The sequence below is a fragment of the Macrobrachium nipponense genome, chromosome 4 (assembly GCF_015104395.2).
Source record: "Macrobrachium nipponense isolate FS-2020 chromosome 4, ASM1510439v2, whole genome shotgun sequence".
Lineage (NCBI taxonomy): Eukaryota > Metazoa > Arthropoda > Malacostraca > Decapoda > Palaemonidae > Macrobrachium > Macrobrachium nipponense.
This window is the reverse complement of record NC_061100.1, coordinates 94,016,749-94,040,063: the sequence shown is the minus strand read 5'-3', so window position 1 is coordinate 94,040,063 and position 23,315 is coordinate 94,016,749. Positions and strand designations below refer to the sequence as shown.

At 39.0% G+C, this 23,315-nt stretch overlaps 1 protein-coding gene across 1 annotated transcript; it reads right to left on the bottom strand.

The window, feature by feature from the left end:
- Positions 1 to 3,328: 3,328 nt before the first annotated feature.
- Positions 3,329 to 23,041, bottom strand: LOC135211028 (RNA transcription, translation and transport factor protein-like). The gene is made up of 5 exons (XM_064244062.1): positions 22,850 to 23,041; positions 12,736 to 12,960; positions 11,001 to 11,117; positions 6,056 to 6,195; positions 3,329 to 3,680 (listed from the first exon to the last, which is right to left on the bottom strand). The coding sequence occupies exons 1-5, from the start codon at positions 22,908 to 22,910 to the stop codon at positions 3,477 to 3,479; spliced, it is 747 nt and encodes a 248-aa protein (XP_064100132.1). The 5' UTR covers positions 22,911 to 23,041; the 3' UTR covers positions 3,329 to 3,476.
- Positions 23,042 to 23,315: the final 274 nt, after the last annotated feature.

The following is a 23,315-nucleotide window of genomic DNA, read 5'->3' as shown; positions in this document are numbered from 1 at the left end:
CAATCATTTTTCTTCATTTTGAAAGAAATTGGAAGTCTCTAGGACAATATTTAGATTTATGGTGAATTTTTGAAAAAATATTTGTTTACCTCCGCGCGTTACGAATTCATGCATTATTTTGTGATAATATTTTCTCTGTGTTGCTTTCATCTTTTTACAATGTGTTATATACCAAAATGATTGCAATTTAGTGTACATTACAACGAAAAAAAAGTAACTTGTTACCTTTAACCGTTTTGCGCACAGCGCGATTTGAATACAATTATATATGAAATTTCGTTTTTGCGCTATCATATATCGCATTAATTTATATATGATAATGATAATGTTTTTCATTTCTGATGGTTGCATACTAAATTTCAGCCAATGACAAAAAAAGGAGCCAAAAATGAACTCTTAATCTTGAAAACTAAGCGCGCTGTGATTATTTGAAAAAAATATTTTTTCCACTTCCGCGCTCACTCTGAAACACCTCCGGCACACGGGAGACAATTTTTTTTTTACCGCTTCGGCGTAAGAGGGTTAATATCTATCTTACATAATTATCTTTTTCCAGTACTTAATCTGCTCGACTCAGGTCAGTTTTGCTAATCACATTCACATAGGACCCAAAGAAGTACCCTGAACTCAGTGATCATATACTCTTGAACGAGTTGACAGAATCGACAGTTTTTCATACTCAAAACAAACCCTCGGTCTTAACATTAGGATAAATCTTCTAGTGCAAGCTGGAAACTGGTAAAGTTAAAAAAATTTTGTATGCAAGGTACTATTAGTATCTGTGCTTAGTCACAAGTTATGTGTGACCACCCACATACCTCTCGGCAACCCGTGACCGTGCCAATTACTCTTTTAATGGCTTTAAGAGAGGGCATAGTTTTTATTCACTTTAAAGCTGATTTAGTTTCCCCGTTTTTCTTTTCTTTCAGTGTGTTTTTGGCTGTTGATTGTATAGTGTGGTTGGATATTATTGATATCTTAACTTTCCCTGCAAAGGTTTCTTTGGGATCTAGTAAGTTTGTTTGTTTGTATGGTGTTTTTACGTTGCATGGAACCAGTGGTTATTCAGCAACGGGACCAACGGCTTTACGTGACTTCCGAACCACATTGAGAGTGAACTTCTATCACCAGAAATACACATCTCTCACTCCTCAATGGAATGTCCTGGAATCGAACCCATGACCACCGAGGTGAGAAGCAAACACCAAGCCAACCACGCCACTGAGGCGCTTGGGGGAAACAAAGGAAGTGTCCAGGCATCAGCAGCTTCCCTTGTTCACAATTCCTAACTTTGGTGTATACGGATCCTCATCCAACATGTAGTAGGTGCAGAGAGAACGTATGTACTATTACAAATCCATGTTCTGTTTGTCATTTTTGGTCAGTGTTACAATGGAGGAGGTTTTATGAGAAGGGTCAGTGCAAGAGGAGGGAGCTGACTTCAACTTGGGTGGATAATTTGCCATCTTTGTTATGCCTCCTTACGAAGTTGTCTCTTCTCTAGAGAGGCCTATTCCATATGTTTCTCCTTCTGTATTGGAAACTTCCCATACCCCTTCTTGCTCATCCAAAGATTTGTTGTTGGATGTATTGGGTGGTTTTTGCCTAATTTTGATGCTTCTTTCCCTTCAGGGAGGGGGTTGGGGGGGCCATCGCCATCTTTGTCTTTTGTTTGTCATATTTAGACACAATGCCTTCATTGATGATATTTTGGTTTGTTTGTATGTGTTTTTATGTTGCATGGAACCAGTGGTTATTCAGCAATGGGACCAACGGCTTTATGCGACTTCCAAATCATGTCGAGATTGAACTTCTATCACCAGAAACACATCTCTCACACCTCAATGGAATGTCTTGAGAATGAAACTCGCGACCACCAAGGTTGTACGCAATACCATACTGACCAAGCCAATAAGGCACTATATTTTGGGGAGCTACCTTTTAAGGTATGCCCATGGTAGTCAGATATCTGCACATATTTGCAAATGCCCTCTTTAACAGCTCTTTAGCACTCAGGAATGTGTAAAAATTATCTTCTACCTTCTCCTTCTAATTGGCTTTTGAAACAAGGCTAAACTTGGAGAGGTGAAAAATCAGAAAAAAGATCTCTCCTTTCTTTAGGTTATCTTACTTGGTAGCTTTCAGTGATTGCACACTGATAAAGATGTCACAGTACAGTACATAATTTCAATTTGATTATTGTCTGCGTGGGATAAAAAAAAATTTTAAAATTATGTATTGGTTTGTATCTTTGAGACACTGGTATTTTGTTAATTTTGCTTTTTTGTGGGAGAGTACTTTTATGTTCTTTTGTCCTTACACAATGTCATTTATGGCAATAAAAACCTAAGTATCTTAGTCTTTTGCTACGCAATCTAGTATTTTTTTTGCTAGCCAGTTTACAACCTGTATGTTGATATACCAAACAATCAAGTATCATGATTGTTTGTTAGATCAGCATACCAAGATGCAAATTGGGTAGCAAAAATAGCTAGGTACTGGATTTTTTGCTATATCAACATACAGGGTGTAAATTGTGTAGTGGTAAAGTACAATTTACACTTTGTTAAGAAAACCGGTTTTCTTAACAATATTAAATTAAAGAATGTTCTTATTTACAGCTTTAGGTGGTGCTGGTTTCACCAGACTTCTGAAGCTCCCACCATTCGATGGCTCGCAGAAGAATGCTGTTGGGTGACAGTGATGATAATCATCTGGTTTTCTTTAAACCTGTGATATACATTTGTTATGTTTAATTAGCAGTAAAATTGTGTTACTAGAGTATATTTGTATGCTAGACTGATGTTCCAAAGATAATTTAACTGTACAATACAATGAAGGATGGTGAGGTGTATAATAACACTCAAGAGAAACTTAATAACTTTATTTTTTTGTTTCCATGATAATTGAGGTCCTTTTCCATGCAATCCACATCATTATTGTATATGTTTAGTAGCACAAAACCATTACTGTATACAGTACTTTGTAACACAAAACTAAGTTGGGAAAGATGGGCCACTCGTTTAATATGCAGTATAAGTACTGGGAAAAATATCAGAAAAATACAAAAATAAGTTATGGAATCTAAACTGGATCTCACACAGAGGTAGTATTACCATTTATGTGATACAGGTAAATATTCCTCCAAAGGGTGATATGGAACAATGATGTCTGCAATTATAATCTCCATAACATGCTGACTGACTAGTGAACACATGTAAGCATTACATGCAGTTAATTTATATGTATGTAAGTATTACATGCAGTATATTCATGTATGTAAAATACTCATTCACTTGCAGAGAAGGGCATGTTCTATACGACATGGTAATGCCTACGTTCAAAGATAAGTTTTCCGTAATCTTCTGAGCAGATATCATCAAACCATGGATAAAGACTGAACATGCATGATGATATTCAAGACATTTTGGTCGTCTAGTTTGAATCCTTTGGGAATCCTCTTTAGTCACTACTTGTTAGCGGCCAACTTTCCCTAATTTGGTATCAGTCTTGGGGTTAGCTGTAATATTCTGCACAGATACTATACACTCGTTTATTCGCGTCTGAAGGTCACGCAGGTCGTGGATGTACATTAGTCGCAGTGCCTTTCCGGCATTATTCAAGACGTAATCTCCAGTGTCAAAACCTAAATCAGCTTCAAAGATTGGATATGGTTTGCCCTGGAAAGAAATAAAAGTTACTTTAAAATTGGGAGTAACAAACTTCTAAAATACAGCACATTGCAGTGACATCAGCACTGGTATTTCAAATTAGGTATTAGATAATAGATATATTCCATAAAGTAACCAAATGATATTACCAAGGATTCCATAATGCTTTAGTATTGTTGCAGGTTGGAATTTATACATACTGAGGTGGCATCACCATGTTTTGTCACTACCTGCTGTAATGGCTAGAAAGTTTCGGGCTAAAGGAATTAGAGTTCAACCATGACCATGTGGGAGCCAAAGTGGTCTCCAGCAGACTTAAGAGCTGATGACATCTTTGTCAATAATCTGTAAGTTGGCTGAGAGTTAGTTAAGTAACTCCTCAGGGAGAGGAAAACCAACGCCTGCATTGACATCATATATAATAATGCCTTCTCGGGAACCGAAAAAACTTCCGAAGAAGGGGGCCACACCACAAACACCCCGGCGACCCCCCCATACCTCCATCGACGAATCAATGGAAGAAAAGGAAGGGAGAAGCAGGGGCAATGCTACTATGGGGGTTGACTACAGCGGAAAACGAAACAGGGAATAGGAGCAAAGCCCTCCCAAGAAGGAAGAGCGGAGACTCTCCAACATTCCCTCCCACCATAAAACTTCCTCCACTGCTCCAAAGGCCATGCCCGGCATTCCGTACAAGGACTCGCAATCGCACAAAAACTGGAACGACACCCACTGCAAGTGATGCAAGGGTCCGTTGCTGACGAAGCCAAGAAACGAGAACATGGGAATCCAGGAATTCCGGGGCACCAACGCTGACGTCTAGAAGGAGCAGAAGAAGCCATAATATTAGGTAAAAACACACACAAACACACTAAAGGAATGAAAAGGGCAAAAACCGGGAAAAAGCCCAAGAGAGGAAAAAGCCCAACTCTCGTCCCAAGGCGGTAAAGAAAGACTGACGTAGATGTTCGGCGTTTGACCACTCTTCACCCGATCTACGCATGCATTGCCAGATACCACAAGATTCCTTGCTTTCATCTACTTTTTTATCGGATCCAGCTAGGCGCTAGAAATTATCCTATTGTTAAGACCGAGGGGTTGTTTGCGTATGAACAAAATAAAAGTGGGACATGCAGCTGGAGAAGCTACTAAAAGAAATACCTGCAGCATCTGAGGAGAATACGCAGTATGAATGTGCCTTCAGAGATACTAAGATTTGCAAAAGTAGCCTTAAAGAGATTCAGCAAGGCTTGCAACAACTTAGTGCGATGACTCTTCCTTCCTTTCTTTAAATCTTAAGCTGAAAACCCTAATAAACAGTCAACAGACTGCAAGCCTGAGAACCCAAAGGGATATCAGCAAGCAGAGACATAGTTACATGAAAAGGTGCTAAGTAATTATGAGAGAATGGAAAATAAAAACTGGCAATTCTAAATTCAGAATACTTCAGCAGAGAGCATGAATAATTTTGCTCTTCAACATTTGAAGATCGGTAAATTCCACAACTGCACAAGGTAAACTATTCCACATTTTAGTTGTAGTTAACATAAAGCTCCTAGCAAACGGAGTGGTATTAAACCTGGTACAACAAAATAAATGCACTTTGCAGCAGCAGCCTGTCTATGCTGTGAGCAAATACAACTAGGTCATGTAAAGAAGAGTGCAGAGGATGTAGCCTTTGTAGTACATTTAATGCAACAAACAACGAACTCATTTTACATCAAATCTGCATATCAACATTAAGAATTGGCAAAATAAACTTGACTGATATATTCTACCCATGTTTGAGATGAAAGTCAGCATAGGAAAACCATGCTGGAGCATAAATTTTGGGAGAGTACACTTAATATTATGAGAAACAGGAGTGCCAGAACACAAAATTATATCCATGGACAGAATTGTGACAAAAGTTAGCACAGAAAAACCACACTGGAGAGTATGAAACATTGGAAGCGTATACTCGACAGCATATGATGAATAAAACAGAGACGATTTAACAAGATCATGAATGAAAAGGAAACTGGTATGTGATTACTGATTGGGGTGGAAGGGGGACTTGAGTTCCAAGAGAAATTTGAGAAAATTTGTGAAGTCACAAGCAGTGCTCTGGATAACATAACTGTGTGTATCAAATTCCAGCAAAAGCCTTGCAGGTATCAAAAGTAATTAATTACATATTAAGAAATAGGGCAATCAAATATATGAAAGTAGATGTAGGTTGCATCACCATTTTACCCTGCAGTATCTATACCAATAATCAGAAAGGGAACTTCGGAAGCCGACTTCTGACTTAAAATAAGGTCTATATTTGAATAATGGAAGCCAATTATTTTACTGGCATTACGATACTAATTAAAAGATACAGCAACAATCAAAAAGCTTACCTGATGAACATATTCGCCAGGATTTTGTAAAGCATCAGCAGACAGCCTGGTCCGTATAAGTTTACTAACGGCTTTTAGAGTTACAAGATGGTCCGGGTGTGGATTTATATTCAACTGCTTAGCAAGGTTATTCACACCATCTGAGGAGAAAAATTCAATAAATAATCTTTTTCAGGACATGACTGTATAGATGGTTATCTGTGCTGTCATTTAATGGCCAACACAAGAACTAAAATAAAAGGATTTTTTTTTTATCCATAAAGCTGATGACTGATGGCAATATGTACTAAGTTACATCAGTGTATAAATGCGCTCTAATTCTAGCACACTAGTAAGGGTTAGGTTTAAAGACAATTACAAAAATATTTTTTACTGACTGGGTTTATTTTCTACTATATATCATTGATTTTGGTACCCGGAATACTATGTTGCCACATGACATCTGATGCATTGGTACCCTACAGAATAAATATACTGACCAAGATTTAGAAGCATACACTACTATGGAAAAGAAAATTACTCTTAACAAAATTAATTAACACAAAAATTCTTTAATAACAATATATTAAATGCACAGTATAAAAAAAGAAGAAAAAAAAAATCTTGTGGGTGCTCATTGGTCCTAAGGCAGCCCATTTTTTAAAGTAAATTCACACACAATAATCCCTCAGAAGGTATACTTAAGATATATAAATACTACATTTAGTTTTACAGATTATCTATTAACACTAAATAATGGATGTCGTTTAATTAACTTGCCATATCCCAAAGATCTCAAAAGTTTCTAATACTTAAGGTGATCCTTAAAAACAGGATCCTTCTTATGATTTCTATAAATAAATCATAAATATTTACAAATATAAAATATTAAAAATGATTGACATCTTGATGCATGATGCATGGAGGGTGAAACCTATGTCATGCATTGATGCAGTATCACAGAACAAGTATTAAAGCTAATGTTTAGGTTACAAAACTCAATTATAAAAAATCAAACCCTAACTAAAAATAGTAGACTAAGCCCATGTGTGTGTCTCCTTGCTTTTGAGCTTGTAGTGTGCACAAGGTAAAGTGTGCCTACGTGCAATATTTCCATCTACTCTTAAAAACATTTTAAAACAAGTTATGTGAAGTAACCAAGATGTTAGAACAGAAATTAACCATAAACTTTATTTTAAACACATTATCAGAGGAGCACACAAAGATGGAACAATACAGAAAATATTGGAGGAGGTTAACCTAAATTGAGAGCGGGTCAGCAACCTATGGTGGTTGCTCGCATGGAGTTGTTGAAGGAACTTGCTGTGGAATGTGATACATGGTTCCACTACGATTGTTCAGGAATTGAGGGTAAATACACACCCATACTTTCGAATGACAACATACTGTACATCTTTAAGCAATTGCAAGAGGCCTGAACAAAGAACACAAGAAAAACTTAATGAAGATGAACTTGAAGAAATAAAAGCAAACACAGTGGTATTAGCAGAGCTGGTCAGGATTTGGCTTGAAGAACTAGCGATGTAATGAACAACATAGATGAAATTCAAAGCAAAATTGACAATGTTGATAAAGATGTAAAGATGATGACAAATATGGACAAAACTTGTGCAGAAGCACTCGAGACAAAAAAAAAAAAATGCTTTAGATCAAATCTACAAACGAAGAAAGCACAGAAGCAAAAGAAAAAGGTGGTGGAGCGGGAATCTTTGTCAAAAAAGTAAAACGTGTTCAATACATTTGAATATATCAACACTAAAACATTCAGTGGATCCCCCGTACTTGCAGATTTCTCTGGAACATATCCACCCATTATTCGTAGGAAATTCGTGTATTTGTGGTATTTTTCTATGAAAAATATCCATAAATTCCTGTTTTTTTTAATCAACTTCATCATAAAATGCACTTTTTTTTTTATATAACTATTAAAAAAACCAGGTATAAACATTTTTAGTGGGATTTTCTTGAGTTTTAACTAACAAAACAGGCCATTTTAAGCGTATTTATAAGGATTCCAAGTATTCGCGGTGTGTGTGTACTACACATCCCCCCGTGAATACGGGGGACCACTGTCCAAGTTATAACAGCACCATCGACCTAGTGATACAAAACAAAAACAATGAGGTTGTAAGCGAATTATAAGTTAAGCATGAATGTGTGATATCCCCAACACATAATCAAGTTACATTTAGTATAAACAGATGGGAAGGCTACTCAATGAAAATACTATCACTAACAGAAACTAAATCAACTTTAAAGCTGATAAATTTATTGTTGAGAGCATAACAAAAATAAGAGAAACAAGCCAGGAGTGCAAGTGTAATTTGAGGAATACCTTGACAGGTGACCAGACATGTGTAAGCTGTTTAACAGACTACAGCAAAAGTATATATTGGCATCAAACTACAACGATAAATGTCCAGAAGTCACAAGGAAAATAATAATGAAAGAAAATGCCAAATGATTTAAGAATAATTATGTAAATCTAAGAAAAATGGATGATCTATGGAAAATATCAAAAGAATCAAGAAGTAATGAAAATTGGTCACTGTACAAAACAGCCAGAAATAAGTATAACGACTTGATTAAGAAAACCAAGAAAATATATTACAATAAAATGTTTAGTGAAGACAAAAATCCTAAAAAAATCAAAGATAATTTAGTTGGAATATTAAGACTGAAAAAAGAAAAAGTTCTACCTGATGATACCACAAGAACCTGGCTGATAACTTTGTGAACTACTTTGGAGAAAAAAATTGAAAGAATAAGTCACTGTTTAGAAAACGAGGTCCCTCCTGATCTCCCAGTGATCATAATGAGAAAAAGCAAATGCAGTACATTTAAAGAACTGAACATGAATGACTTTGAAAAAACTATGAGAAAAGTAAAAAAAACACCTATTATGAAAATGACCCAAGCAACTTAAAAGAGGCAAAAAACTTTAATCAGTTGCGGGAGATATATTTTGATAATGTCTGAATGAGCTTAGTACAGGCATCCTTCCAAAATAGTGAAAAGCTTGCTTATATAAACCACCCATTGCTGAATAACCACTGGTTCCATGCAACGTAAAAACACCATACAAGCAAGCAAGCTTATATAAACCAGCTTACAGAGGAAAAGGTGATAAAGATATCTTAGCTTTTCTTGGCCAAAATCAAACCTATAGTACTCATCAAAACTTATGGAAATGGTAGTTCACGAACAAACGTGGAAACACTTGAAACAAATCAACATTATACCTGATGATCAGTCAGCTAACAAAAAAAAAAACCACTTAACAGAAACTACATTGTGCGCAATTACAAATACGATAAAAATTATGGTACCCTGGTATGCTCGACCTAAGTGCAGCACTTGATACAGTTGACCACTATCTGCTGCTTGAAGACCCGAGAGCAGTAGGTATGGAAGATCATGTACTCAAATGGTACTAAAGTACTTAGAAAACAGGAAGGTTACAGTGGTTATATCAAATGTGATATCAGAAAAGAAATGCCTAGCTAGAGGAGTGCTCCAAGGCAGCATCCTGGGTCCACTGCTATCTGGCATTCACACAATTGAATTATCTAAAAACCTACAAGCACAAGGTTAGGTATAAACTGTATGGTGATGATACTCAGTTCTATTTTCCTCTTGAAACAGTATTAGATGCCATTAGTAAAATTGATGCAATAATGAGATATAAAAAAAAAGGATGTTGGCAAAGAAACTAAAACTCAAGGAAGACAAAACTGAGTGTATGTTATATGGATCTGAAAGTGAACTACGAAAATATGAACACTTCAAAAGAATAACTATTGGGTCATCATCCATAGACATTGTAGCAGCAGTGAGGAACTTAGGAGTATTTATCGATAATAAATTGTCCATGAAAAACCATATATATTGCATGATGCAAATACCTGTAACTATCACATTAGAACCATTACAATTATTAGAAAATATTTACACGAAGATACTACTTTGGAAACAGCAACTTGTAACCAAATATTTTCGAGGCTTGACTACTGAAACATTATATACTATGGTCTCCCTAACTAGCATAAATTACAGCTGCCAGATTAATAAAAGGATTGCGTTACTGTAACTGAATAAGCCCAGCACTAATTGAGCTACATTGGCTCCCTGTGAAAGCAAGAATAGAATACAAAATACTTCTCACAGTCTTTGCCAGCCCGAGAAGAGTCTACTTGAGACTCAAGGTCTGGAAAAACTAACCCCTATTAATAATAAGTCTTTGAAGCACTAAAATATGGTGAACCAACATATAACATTTCTGAGAAACTGCTTAAACTTCTTTAGACCTGAAATTAATATGTATTGTGATCAGACATGCAAGTAAAGCATATAGGCTATTTGAACCTAGAACAAATTGTGAACCAGGTGAGAGAGCATTTGAACATTGCACACCAAGACTATGCAACAAAATACTGCCTGAAATTAAGATCATGCAAGAGGAAAGCAAATTTAAAAAGAACTAAAGACTCCTATTCTGCGCGAGCTACAATACTGACGAGAAAACACTAATAGACATTTATAAAATATAAGTACTAACTCATTTTGAAAACGTACAAGGGCCCACCAGAGGGCTGTACATAAAACCAAACAAGTAAATATAAACATAAACATTATTGAGCAAAAGAAAAAATGAATAACGTAACCAAAGACGAACAGGCACCTCATGTAGCATAGAGTAAGCCATGGTTATTTATTTTTTCCCAATAAATATTTAGTCAAATTGTTGTATGATAATCCTTAAATGTTTCCCGAGACTAAAACACTTTCCAATGCAAAATGAAAACTATAGTCTGGGATAATTAAGGCTAATTCTAGGTGCCTACTGTACTTCCTAATTAATATTCAGCCAGCCCACAGTTTTCCTATATACACTTTACTACCCCTCACTATCGTAGGCAGGTTTCCAACAGCAAGTATGACTTACCTCTAAATTCAGCACTCTGGAAATCGAGTGCATCAAGGGGGTTGGTGTTGACAATTTTTGGCGCAGCTTGTTGTTTGTTCTTAACATTTTCTGATGTTTCGGACTTGTATTTTTCAACTGGAAAAAAATTTGAAATAAGAACAGCAGCATAATAATCAACATAAATATCACATATTTAAGGTAATTTGCATTTTTTCTACATGGAGACTTTTCCTGGATATACCTTCAGCGAAAGTTAGTTCAGCTGTCGAAGCTTCCATGTTATACCTGTTACACGGTGGCATGTATATGTGGGGGTAAGGGAACCTTTGCCTCAGCAAATTGTTCACAAGGTAACAGTTTAATAAGCATTTTTTAATGAGAAATAATTTGTAGCTTGACAAAGCAACAGAGCATGTCTTTGAGCTGGTGCACTGGTGTCTTCATAAGCAGTCTTCCTAACCTTCTATCTACACGTCCACCACTCTAGAAATGGGGAAGATGAGGAGGAGGGTGAAATAAACTAGTGCCTCTTTAACACATGATCTCAGGTCTCTCAAACCTCTCCCACAGCACCAGGGCAGCATCAAGGGAGGATCTACCAGAAAAAACTACAGGAACAGCCAGTCTTTACACAAATTCTTGTTGGAGAGACAACACTCAAAGATACTATAGGAAAGGCAGTAAATGATACTGCAGGAAAGACACTTATGGCTAAAGCCACATATTCTGGGATGCCATGTAGAACAGAGTAGAATCTAAAATTATAATGCAGAGCACTGGGACTTATGTGGTCACTCAGCGCTGAAATGGATATTGAAAATAAAAATGTTAGAAAGGAGCAAAACAATGCAGTTACACTATGAGTCAATTGTTAGGAGAGGATGGAAAGGAACAGAGGTACCGTAAAAGAAATGAAAGTGGTTGCAGCTAGGGGCCAAAGGATGGTGAAAAGAAGCTAAGTATAATGCCCATAGTGCACTGATGGCACTAAACCCCCCTCCCACAAACACAAGGGAGGATGCCAGGGAAGGTTCCATGGAATGCCCAAGGAAGGTCACAACACCTCTATGCCTCCCATGACAAAGGTTGGGAAGATTAGAAACAAAACAGGGCTGATGGAGTTACAATACAAGACCATACCATCCAATACGGTAACATGGGTTTACAATAGGCAAGTGACAAGCGACACTCATGCAGTTCAGAGACACCATGCACTCCTGACCTACATACAGAACAGTAAGAATGAGGGTCATCATATAAAGGGGATGCGAACCTAGCACACACTTATTCATGCAATGATCATCTACGCTAATCATTCTTTCTAGCAGGACAATCATTAGGCACCATCAATCTAACCATAGTCCAAACATAGCTAAAACCAAGTCATCAACCATTCAACCAGGGAAATATGTACTCTGAAATACTTCAATGACAGCCGAAATACTTCAATGACAGCCATGATAAGCAAAGTGGAACACATTTAAGCAGCAGGGCAGTTGAAGTAAAATAAGGACACTCTTTACTGAAGATTTGCCACTAGTTACCTATCTTGTTAACAAGCCTTCGCTGAAGGTATAACCTTATAAAAGACAGAAATTTCTATTCTCAGAAGAACAACGGCACAGACTTAAATATAAAAATAACAATATTAAATCATTTTAACTGCAATATAAAATAATCCTTACTTAGGATAGAATTTTCCCTAGAAAAATATTACACAACAGCAAATTCTTCTGATACCAGAACCACTTACCATTATCACCATACTCAAACCTCACAGATAAACCAAGGAGCCAGTCAACTACAGCTGCTCGTTCATTGGGGTTTGCCGGACAGTTTAATTCTCCTAGGTATTTCTTATATGCAGTCGGCCAATCTTTCGAGTCTATAGCCTTGATATCCCCTCGGTCCTCAATTTTATAATGGCGAATCTTCTGGTCTTCAAGCCAGACTATAAGATCCCGAAAACTTTTTTCATCTGTTGATTTTAAGAAAGAGATTCACATGAGCAAAAATAAATAATTTTCAAAGTAAACTGCACTTTCACAAGTACATGTATACAAACTATTATTATCACTCAGAAGATAAACCCTATTCATGTGGGAAAGCCCACTGACCTAAAATTAAAGATTCCAAAGAATATGGTGTTTATTTGAAAGAAGTTACAGAGGACAACAGGAAACATAGCAAGAAGAAAAATCCATAAGTGTAAGGGGAGTTGTTTTTGGGTAAAGATGCATTGCATCATTGCTTGAACTAGTGGTGTGAGGAATAAAAGACCTATGGACCTAAGTTTGACAGAGATGAACATTTACTGCAGACTAACGCCACTTCAGCAAATCTGATTGATCTCGGGAGGAACAGAATAGAATAGAATTTAACATTTAGGCCAAAGGGCAAATCAAAGCTAGAGGCTGAAGGGACACTGCAAAGAACCTCAAGTAATGCCAACAGTGCACTGCATGAGGTGCACTGATGAAACTGTTCCCTATAGGGTTGGCAGGAAAAGTGGGTGAAGGATCAGTTATGATATTAAAAGTTATCTGTTAGAATACAATGTATTCCTTAGCACAAGCTGGAATTGAGTCAGTGAAACTTGGGAACACAGTAGGTAACTGGTGCTATGAGGGCAAGTAATGTTATGTAATGTAATGTAACCCACTCACCTACTACTCACATGTGGTCACTAAGCACTTTTCCCAAGGTAAAGATGAATTATTTCAAGTCCCAGGGCTGAGTGGCATCAAAGGATTTATATACTTAGATTAAAAGGTATCATTTGCTAGACATTGGAGTCTTTATACTGAGCTCTCAATTTACCAAGGAATGTTGTTGCATATGTGGACTTATTCCAATGCCCTCTCATCTTCACCGGGAAATGTAGGTTTGTGAACAATGCAGAGAACTGATTGGTGCTACTGTTTTAATTTTCACCAACTAAGTGGAACTTTGGAATTCAGGCATTGCTTCAAAAAACCTGCTTCAGTTCATGATCATTGCTCTTTTGGTGCAGATGTGTAACTCTTGTCCTTTACATATTTTATTTTTCTAACGACATTTCTGGTATTTGTTTCTAGAGCAAAATGATATTGTTAAGATACAATAAAGTTTTGTACATACTTACCTGGCAGATATATACTTAGCTATAGACTCCGTCGTCCCCGCCCCGACAGAAATTCGAATTTCGCGGCACACGCTGCAGGTAGGTCAGGTGATCTACCGCCCCTGCCGCTGGGTGGCAGGAATAGGAACGATTACCGTTCTAGAACCAGATTTTCTCTTCCACCTGTCTCCTGAGGGGAGGTTGGGTGGGCCATCAATCGTATATATCTGCCAGGTAAGTATGTACAAAACTTTATTGTATCTTAACAATATCATTTTTGTACATGGAACTTACCCAGCAGATATATACTTAGCTGATTGACACCCTTGGTGGTGGGAAAGAGACAACTATTTACTGAATAGACAGGTAAACAACATACGTTGTAGGTAATAAAATAAATAAAACCTTGTTTTCCTACTTGATCAGGCGGAAGACTCCATGGCTAATGCCTAGGAATCTGCTTCGCCTCAAGAGCCTCAGCGAGGATGTGACCTATGGCTAAGAGTTCTTGTGGGTCTGTCGATGGGGTCTTATCCATTTACTCGACAGAGCCTCTTACATGACAATATGCCTATGCCTAGTGGCATAATTAAGGAGCACAACACCGATCCCGATCACCTGATCCTAACACGAGGGTTAGTGCTTAAGTTGAAAAGAGTTATCTACAAACTCCTTTCAAACAACCCAAAGAAAAAACACGACGTTAAATAAAATTTAACTCACTAGTTAAGGATCAGTATCTGCTCCCTATCCCAGCAATGTATCAGCAGACACGTATCAACCAAGAGAGAAGGATCCCTCGAAGGTTATCTTGACATCCTTCGGATAATGGGAAGTCAACACAGAGTTGCATCTCCCGTATGTGACAGCTAATATGTCCTTATGACATATTGTTAGGGAAAGAACAAGAATTCGGAAAAGCTCGCACTTCATGCACTTTTAATTCTCAGCTGTTTGAAGGAATCATCAATGCACTTATCAAGTGCTTAGGAGATCACAATGTCTCAAAGAAGGCCAGGGCGTTCTTTGATATAGATCTCTTCTGGGTGAAGCCTGGAGCCTGGCTAGCGCTTCGTGCCTGGCAGGCGCCTAGAGCCTGTCTAGCGCCTCGCGCCTGGCTGGAGCCTTGCGCCTGAATGGCGCCTAGAGCCTGGCTGGAGCCTCGCGCCTAGATGGCGCCTTGCGCCTGGCTGGTGCCTGATTGGCTCCTCCTTCCTGGCTAGCGCCTCGCGCCTGGCTGGAGCATTGCGTCTGGAAGGCACCTGGAGCCTGGCAGAAGACTTCATGATTACTGTCTATGAGTCTGCATGCCTCAAGAGTTTCAGCGAGGTAGGGACCTATGACTGACAAACCCTTCTGGATCATGTCAATGGGGGCTAGCCCGCTTACACGACAGAGCCTTCTCGGATCGTGCCAATGGGGGCTGACCCACTTACATGGCAGAGCCTTACCTGTATCATATCAATGGGGACTAGCCCTCTTACATGACAGAGCTTTAGGTTTCTCTTTACTGGAAGGAGCCTTGCGTCTGGATGGATCCTCAATCCTGACTGGAGCCTAGCCTTGAAGGAGCCTGGCACCTGGCTGGCTTCTAGAGCCTGGCTGGCTCCTAGAGCCTGGCTGGCTCCTAGAGCCTGGCTGGCTCCTAGAGCCTGGCTGGCTCCTAGAGCCTGGTTGGCTCCTAGCCTGGCTGGCTCCTAGAGCCTGGCTGGCGCCTCGCGCCTGGCTGGCGCCTCGCGCCTGGCTGGCGCCTCGCGCCTGGCTTGGCTCCTCCACACTTGCTGGAGCTTCGAGCTTGGAAGATTCTCTAGGCTGTCTGGCAATGTCCACATCGGACACTCTTATATCTGTCCGATTTGTTCGCCTCTGGTGCATTTGCGCCAGGTTGGAGGCCCGCTCCTTCTCAGTATCCGACCATGACAGAGTTCCTTGGAACTGTCCGCCTCTGGCGTTTTTCGCCTGTATTGGCATTTGGCGCTTGGCTGGCGCTACATTGTCCGAGAGTCCTGAACAACCACATAGTTTATCAGGAGACTGGAGAAGGGTGGAAGAAATTCTTCCCCTTTGAGCTTTTGGCCCCTGGCAAGGGAGGTGATTTTAGTCAGCTACACCCAGTAGACGACAGGATATCTAACAATACGAGAGAGAAGAGTCTTCCTCCGAGGAGGATCCTTCGTGAACACTTCTTTTGCTAACGAGATCTCTTCTTACATGTTGAGGTTCCTCGTTGCAGAATCTTCCCTATCCTTGCCCGAAGGAAGGGAAGGAGTCTGGAAGTCGAAGGAGACTCTGAGCTGAAATTGGGCGGAACCCTGATTTCTAGCTCTTATTGTATCCTTCTGAATACCTTCTGGGAAGCATTTTGAGCCCTCATCGCACCCCGAAGACTCTGTAGGCAAACGTTTAAACCATCTCTTCTTCTGTAGATGAAAATGTAAGTACCCTGCCTGGGCAACTAAACTTCTATCTGAAAGCGTTGCGTCAGGAATAGAGGGATTTATTTCTTTTGCCAGACATACTATGCTGGCAAGAACCCATTGCCGAGTCTCCATTGAATCTGATATGAGATTCCAATGCATCAAAAAATTCACTTGTCTTCTTGGTCGTTTAGGGCTAAGAGAAACAAAGAATTCCTTCATAAACTTCCTCAAAGAAGTTTGATGAGGAGCAGTTCCATTTTGTCGGAACACGGAATCTGTGGCCACAAAAAAAAAATCCCATTCGAAGTACATGATATCCTACTCTTGTCGTATTGCGGTATCGTATAAGATCCCGAAGATCTTAATCCTCTGTTATCTCTAATTCCCTTTGTAGAGACAGAGTATGGCCTTTTACTGCGTTCTTTGATAGCAGATATATACATAGGTGATTCTTCCCTCTGAAAGTGAAGAAAAAACCTCGCTATGTGGTTCACAGAGGTATCGGAAGAGGACAGTTTCCTCATTCCATCTAGCATGATCTGCAGCAATTCTATGTCTTAGCCATGACTATTGTCATTTACCTTGAAAAAACCTCTCATTCATGTCCACTTCTGGTCAGTCCTGCACGCGGACAGATTCAGAGTGGAGAGGTTTTATAGGTCTATTTATAATAGATTCTGATAGAATATCCAGATACTCTTGGAAAAGCCTTACGAAACATGCTGTGAGAAGACGTGACTTCTGTGAATCCAACCTCTCTAAGGCCAAAATGAGGCATACATCCTCTCTTCCTTTGACGCCCAGTTATCTTAATATCTGTTAAGAATTTATAACTAGGGAAAAAAAGGCTAAAGTTTATTCCCCTTCTTTAAATTTAAAGATGTCTTATATTGCTACCTCTCTTGGTTCGAGGAAAAAGCAGTAGTCTAAAGGAAGCCTGTTCGTCTTCTACCTTACAAAGAGATCTATGAAGAAGACTTTCCGCAGGTTCTCACAACTCTTTTCAATAAGTGTTAGACATACGTTAACAGTTATTATCTTCGATCGAGAAGGTTCTCACGGACATGCAAAATCTTGCATCGAACCTCTTAAGGATCGTTACGTTCCGTGTCTGTTCCCAAATAGGTTCTCTTTTGTTAACGCGAACAGGGGCGAAAAAAAGAGATTCTCGATGCTCTTTGCGATATGAGAGAGTCTTGGAATTGGCCTAAGTGATTAAAAAAATAAATAATTTCATCATTCCTTGTAAGCGACCCCTTTTCGATTAAATGGGTAACGAAATCAGGAACGAATCTTGCCGTTACCGAGCCTGCTGTCCGAGAGGCTACTGGACTCTTAGGTTAATAACTCGCTAAAAACGAGAAAATATCTTGGATGGTGCTTCTGGCGCGGCAGGCGCTTCTGGCGCAATTTGCGCCAGGCTGGCGCTTCCTTCTAGTTCTTTTTAGGTTATGTGCCATAACATCTATGCCTTTATGGTACCCGACATCCTTCACATGTTAATTCCGTTCTTAGTGGGAAAAAACTTTTATATACGTAGTATAGTCCATTCAGGGAAACAACTTCTGCCACTAAGAGAATGTTTCCCATCCGACTCGCCCAACTTCTCTTGAGCAATATCCGAATTTAAAAAGGTTGTGTGCGTTTCTCGAAAGGATGAGAGAATTATATATATCGCGCGCTGCCGTATTAGAATCCTTTATAATACTGTCACATTGTGGTAAACAGCATTAATCTAGGAAACCTTTGTAAGGATACTAGGAATTCTGTAGTTAACCTCGGTATGTGCATAAGACTTGACCATACCGTAGTCTTAAAGTGAATTCTCTACTACATTCATCTTCTCACTAAGCATGTACTCTAATAAGCCATGCTTTCGTAAGCATGAGAGCATTATACAATATAGAGTTCCGCTGCGTTAGAATCTTTTAAAATGTTACCTACGGTAAACAGCATTGAAATGTTGTAATATCTTTCTTATTGAAAGCTTCTTAGCAAAAGGCAGACAATATTTTATTTATGTTTGCTTAACTATCCCCTCAATCAGAGGCTAAAACCACGATTGTAGGGGAGAGAGACGGTTATTCATTCCATCCCGCAGGAGAGAGACATGTTACCGACCACTCATGACCGACACCTACATGATACTGCGTTGGTGTCTAAGCGATAGCAGTCTCGTTAGCCGACTGGCCTTACTCTTCCGAGTTGCCAGCTACTCCATTTAATAAAGGAATCTTATAAAATTATTATCGAACTTCAGGAAGTTCTTATAATGCGAAACAAGACTTCGATAAATCTAGAAGCTAAGTAGGTGTTTGTCTTAACAATCCCTTTAAGCGTAGTCCCTTCCTAGGAAATTCCTGGGAAGGATACTGGTAACTGAGTTGCTCAGCAAAGAAGTAAACGGTATGTGCTTATGATTTGCCGTATCGTATTCTCACACAGCAGATACTCTACTACCTTCTTTCCCTGCCGAGGCAGATAGAGAAAGGATATTCTGGTGCCTGGATCCTTGCACCTAGCGCCTGGAATGTTCCGCACGCTAGAAAGGAGACTCGCTCCTGGAACGTTCCGCTTGCGTGGAAGGTCCCGTGCGCCCTGACAGTTCCGAGCGCCTACTAGACCCCTTTTAGAAAGAGCCTCTTGCCCGGAAACGTTCAATGGAAGGATCGTTCTGATTGCCACTCTACTGTAAGGCTCCTTGCTCTAGCCGTCTGATTTCTGGCGCAATTTGCGCCAGGCTGGCGCTTCGTCTCTTTGAAGGCGCCTTGCGCCAAGAAAAATTTTCTAGAACGCGGCTCGCGTTTGGTTGTAGGAACGCGGCTCGCGCTAGTCTGTTAGCTGGAACGCGCCTCGCTGCTGGCTATAGGAACGTAGCTCACGCTAGCTTGCTGGAACGCGGCTTCCTGGCAGCGGCTGGCCTCAGTGTTCTCTTAGTTTTCAGAGAACGCGCTAGATCATCGCTCCAAACATACATTCTTCGTCTTTTCGGATGTAAGATGAAGAGACGCACTTTTTTAAGGATTGCCTTAATCAATGGCTATCCTTGGGCAGTCTGGGACGTTCTACAGAACCCGCCGAGGGGACGCCTGACCGGTGGGGGTTCTCCCTAACCTTCCTGCGGCTGTCGACTTTCCTCCTCCACTGGGTCTGGGAGTTTGGAAGAGGTCTAGGCCTGGAAGCGCTACGGAGCCGATCAGACGCACCCTCCACTGCACTGGGAACACTATATTCACTTCTTACCTTTTTAGAGCTCGCCTTTTGAGCTCCATCCATTTATCTTCAAATTTGCACATATGAATTTGTAGATTCTGTGGAGTAAGAAGGTGATGAGGATGCAACAACTACTAGAATTGTCAATACTCTAACTGCTCGTTAGTACGAGAGCTCTTAAAGCTTCTAAAGGAAGTATCTAGTTATATGCTTTCTGACTTCCTAAAGTAGGAAGTTAGATCTTATATTTCCTTCATCAAGTTCTAACACTTATACACGTATTAGTGAAAAAAAATATCAATATTTCCCTTATTGCAAAATATAAGTGTCTACCGAAAAATTCGGTAGTTTCACGTAATATATTTTTCGAAATTTCGAAGCCAAATTCATTAAAAAATTAATAAAAGCGTATGCCAAACCAAAGACCCAGTACTTCCCTGCAAAAGACAGCCCAGAAGGTCGATGGCGATGAAAAAACGAAAATCAAGTCAGGAGGTAGCAACAACGTATGTTGACACTACCGCGACAGAGAAAATCTGGTTCTAGAACGGTAATCGTTCCTATTCCTGCCACCCAGCGGCAGGGGCGGTAGATCACCTGACCTACCTGCAGCGTGTGCCACGAAATTCGAATTTCTGTCGGGGACGACGGAGTCTATAGCTAAGTATATATCTGCTGGGTAAGTTCCATGTACAAAATTAATAGTTCATAGATACTGAAACCCCTTATATCCTATGGTTAAGGGAGACCACTGTGAGGATAATACAAGTGTGAAATAAAACTATTATTCTAGCATCACCTTGATACCCTACTTCTGCAATAAGTGATTCTGATTAAGGTAACGTTTATACAAGCAGTAATAAATTTTACAGTAAACTATAATTATATTCTGCGGTCAAAAGTACTTTTTTCCTATGTTTTACAGACAATAACCCTTCTTAAATCCTACAATTAAGGGAGCACTACTGGGAAAATGGGATTTTTGGGGTAGAGGAAAATACGAAAGAAAGAAAAATACAGGGACGTATAGAAATCATAATCCATGATACTCCTGTAAATTCTGCTTCTGATTGCAGCAATGTTTTATGAAGGTTGCAAAGTGACATTAAGCACAAGGTAGGTAACATCCTGGTAAAAAAATAGTGTGGTAGGTTAGGTCACAACCTTATCAATTTAATTTACAGCGCCCAAGTTAGGTTAGGTGGGGGGGGGATCCCAGCTAGGAAAGCCATGGGCACCCTAAATTAGGTTAAGTAGTGGGTCCAGGGTAGCATAGACCTTGTCTAGCTATCAAAAGGACCTGGCTTCCTAGGTTAGGTTAGTTAAATATATTCTGGCACTTCACCCATTATTGGGTGATTTCCCATAGCCATGAGCCTTATTTTCACACTGGAATGAGATTAGCCTAGGGTTTTAAGGTATAACATTCATTATTATAGAAATCAATACCCAGTAAGGTAAAGGAGGCAGCCGCACAAAAATAAAATTGATAATTCCTTGTCTGAAAAATATAGAAAAGGGCATATATAATGCAATAGAAGCTAGATAATTTGAGAAATTTACTGTAATAATGGAAATTTAACCATTTATATTTCTACTTTCATCCCTGCGGAACTTTTGCCGTGTTTAGCACCATCCTTAGTGGATAAACGTAAAAGCATGAACCAAAGATGAGAAATTTCTCATTACCTTGGAAGATTTTTAAGATGATCTCGCCTGCGCTGCATCATACACAACCATTTCTATATTTTGTCAAAATATTAAAGCAATAAATTATATCTTCGTGCAGGCGTCTCCTTTACATTTACCACTGGCAAAACTGACGACCACTGCTGCAGCCCCATTCCCAAAAGCTGACAACAAGGATATTTAATGCTTTCTGTTAATGTTTATGATATTTATTGTCATTTGATCATGTTTTTATGTTAAATACAGTGCCAATTTTATATTTAAACAAGTCGTTACCAAAATTACAGGGGCACAGTAGTAGGCTAGTCTCCAGGGGTAGGATTCAAAATTGGGGGTAAAAAATTACTTAGAGGGGTCCCGAAGACCAGGTTAGGTAAAGTTAAGGGTCATGAATGACTAGGAGGGTCCTGAGGGGGCAAAATTTTCCCCCCAAGGCCAAGTTAGGTAAAGTTAAGGGTCGTGAATTACTTGGATGGGTCCAGAGGAGAGCAAAATCAAACCCCCTAGCCCAGGTTAGGTGACACTCCCTCTATAATGACTAATAGGCTTACAAGAAGCCATGACCCCCCCAGTCTGCATTTGTTTACCCCATGGGGGGTACCGCCCACTAAGTTAATTCTATAGGTATATTTAAATTGCAATTATTTTGGTATTTCTCAACAAATATACTTATTTACAAAAAAATGTGAATAGTAACTAAAATATATTTACCCTTATTTAAACAGTAGGCCTACCTACGAATCACTCGTCTACCTATTGCACCACATTAAGCAACAACTCCACAATAACAAAGGAGTAAAATATTATCAAAATAAAATTAAAATATGATAGTAAAATGCAAAAATATATAAAATAGGTACATACCTAAATAGTAAAATACAATAACATGAGAGAGAATTGGTTAACCTAACGATAAACAAAAGCACCTCGGCATAGAACTCCACAATGACATATGAATAAAATACTGTCAAAATACACTTAAAATGTAATATACAAAATTTATAATAAAAATGCAAAAATATATAAAATACATAAATAAAATGAGAATAAATTTAGATCAAATTGGTTGATTTGACGATTAATATAAGCAGCTCTGTCTAGGCTACGTTCAACACAAGAGTAAAATACAGCGAAAATACAGCTAAAATATAATTTAAAAACGCAAAAAATATATAAAATACATAAATAAAATGAGACACAATGAGAAAATTGATCAATTTAACGATCAACATAAGCACCTAGGCACAACTCCACAACAACCTAAGAGTAAAATACAATTAGAATGAAATTTAAAAAATGCAAAAAACATATAAAATAAGTAAATAAAATCCATACAATGAAAGAAAATTGACTCATTTAACGATAAACATAAGCAATAGGCCTTAGCCTACGGTCAACGTAGGCCTGTAGAAAGACGTTATTTTAAGACGTCCCCAACTCACCACTGACGTTAAAACTGTCGGGGTTCATGTAATCCAGCGCCAGGAGCTTTCGTCGGAACATTTTTTTATTTAAATTTTCGGTGGTGGGTTAAATATTAACGTAGGGGGGTGAAGTGAAGTGGTTCGACTTTCTCTCGGGTAGACGGAACCGACAACGCCATGCACCCTTTGGCAGATGGGGCCGTCTCCTCACTTCCACTCACTGGGTTAGTTTCGGTAATGGACGAGGGTTTCTCCTTTTTTCGTCATTTCTTTCCCAATATGTCCTTTTATTTCGGGTATTTAAAGATCGCAAACCATTTAATGCATTTTTCTAATTACCTCTAAAAATTTTATAATACGAAACACTTCGTGTTGGGACTTTTGACGAATGTCTCCTTAGTGTTTCAGGATGTCTCTTGTTTTCATGATTTTATTCGAAAATATCGTCTTATTTCGAGATTTATTAAATTCTAGTATAATATAT

Coding starts and splice junctions, on each gene's coding strand:
- LOC135211028 (XM_064244062.1), bottom strand. CDS start 22,910: ATGTTCCGACGAAAGCTCCTGGCGCTGGATTACATGAACCCCGACAGT. Junction 11,118..12,735: donor GTTTGAGTATGGTGATAATG/GTAAGTGGTTCT, acceptor ATTTTTTTCCAG/TTGAAAAATACAAGTCCGAA. Junction 6,196..11,000: donor CCAGAGTGCTGAATTTAGAG/GTAAGTCATACT, acceptor TTTTCTCCTCAG/ATGGTGTGAATAACCTTGCT.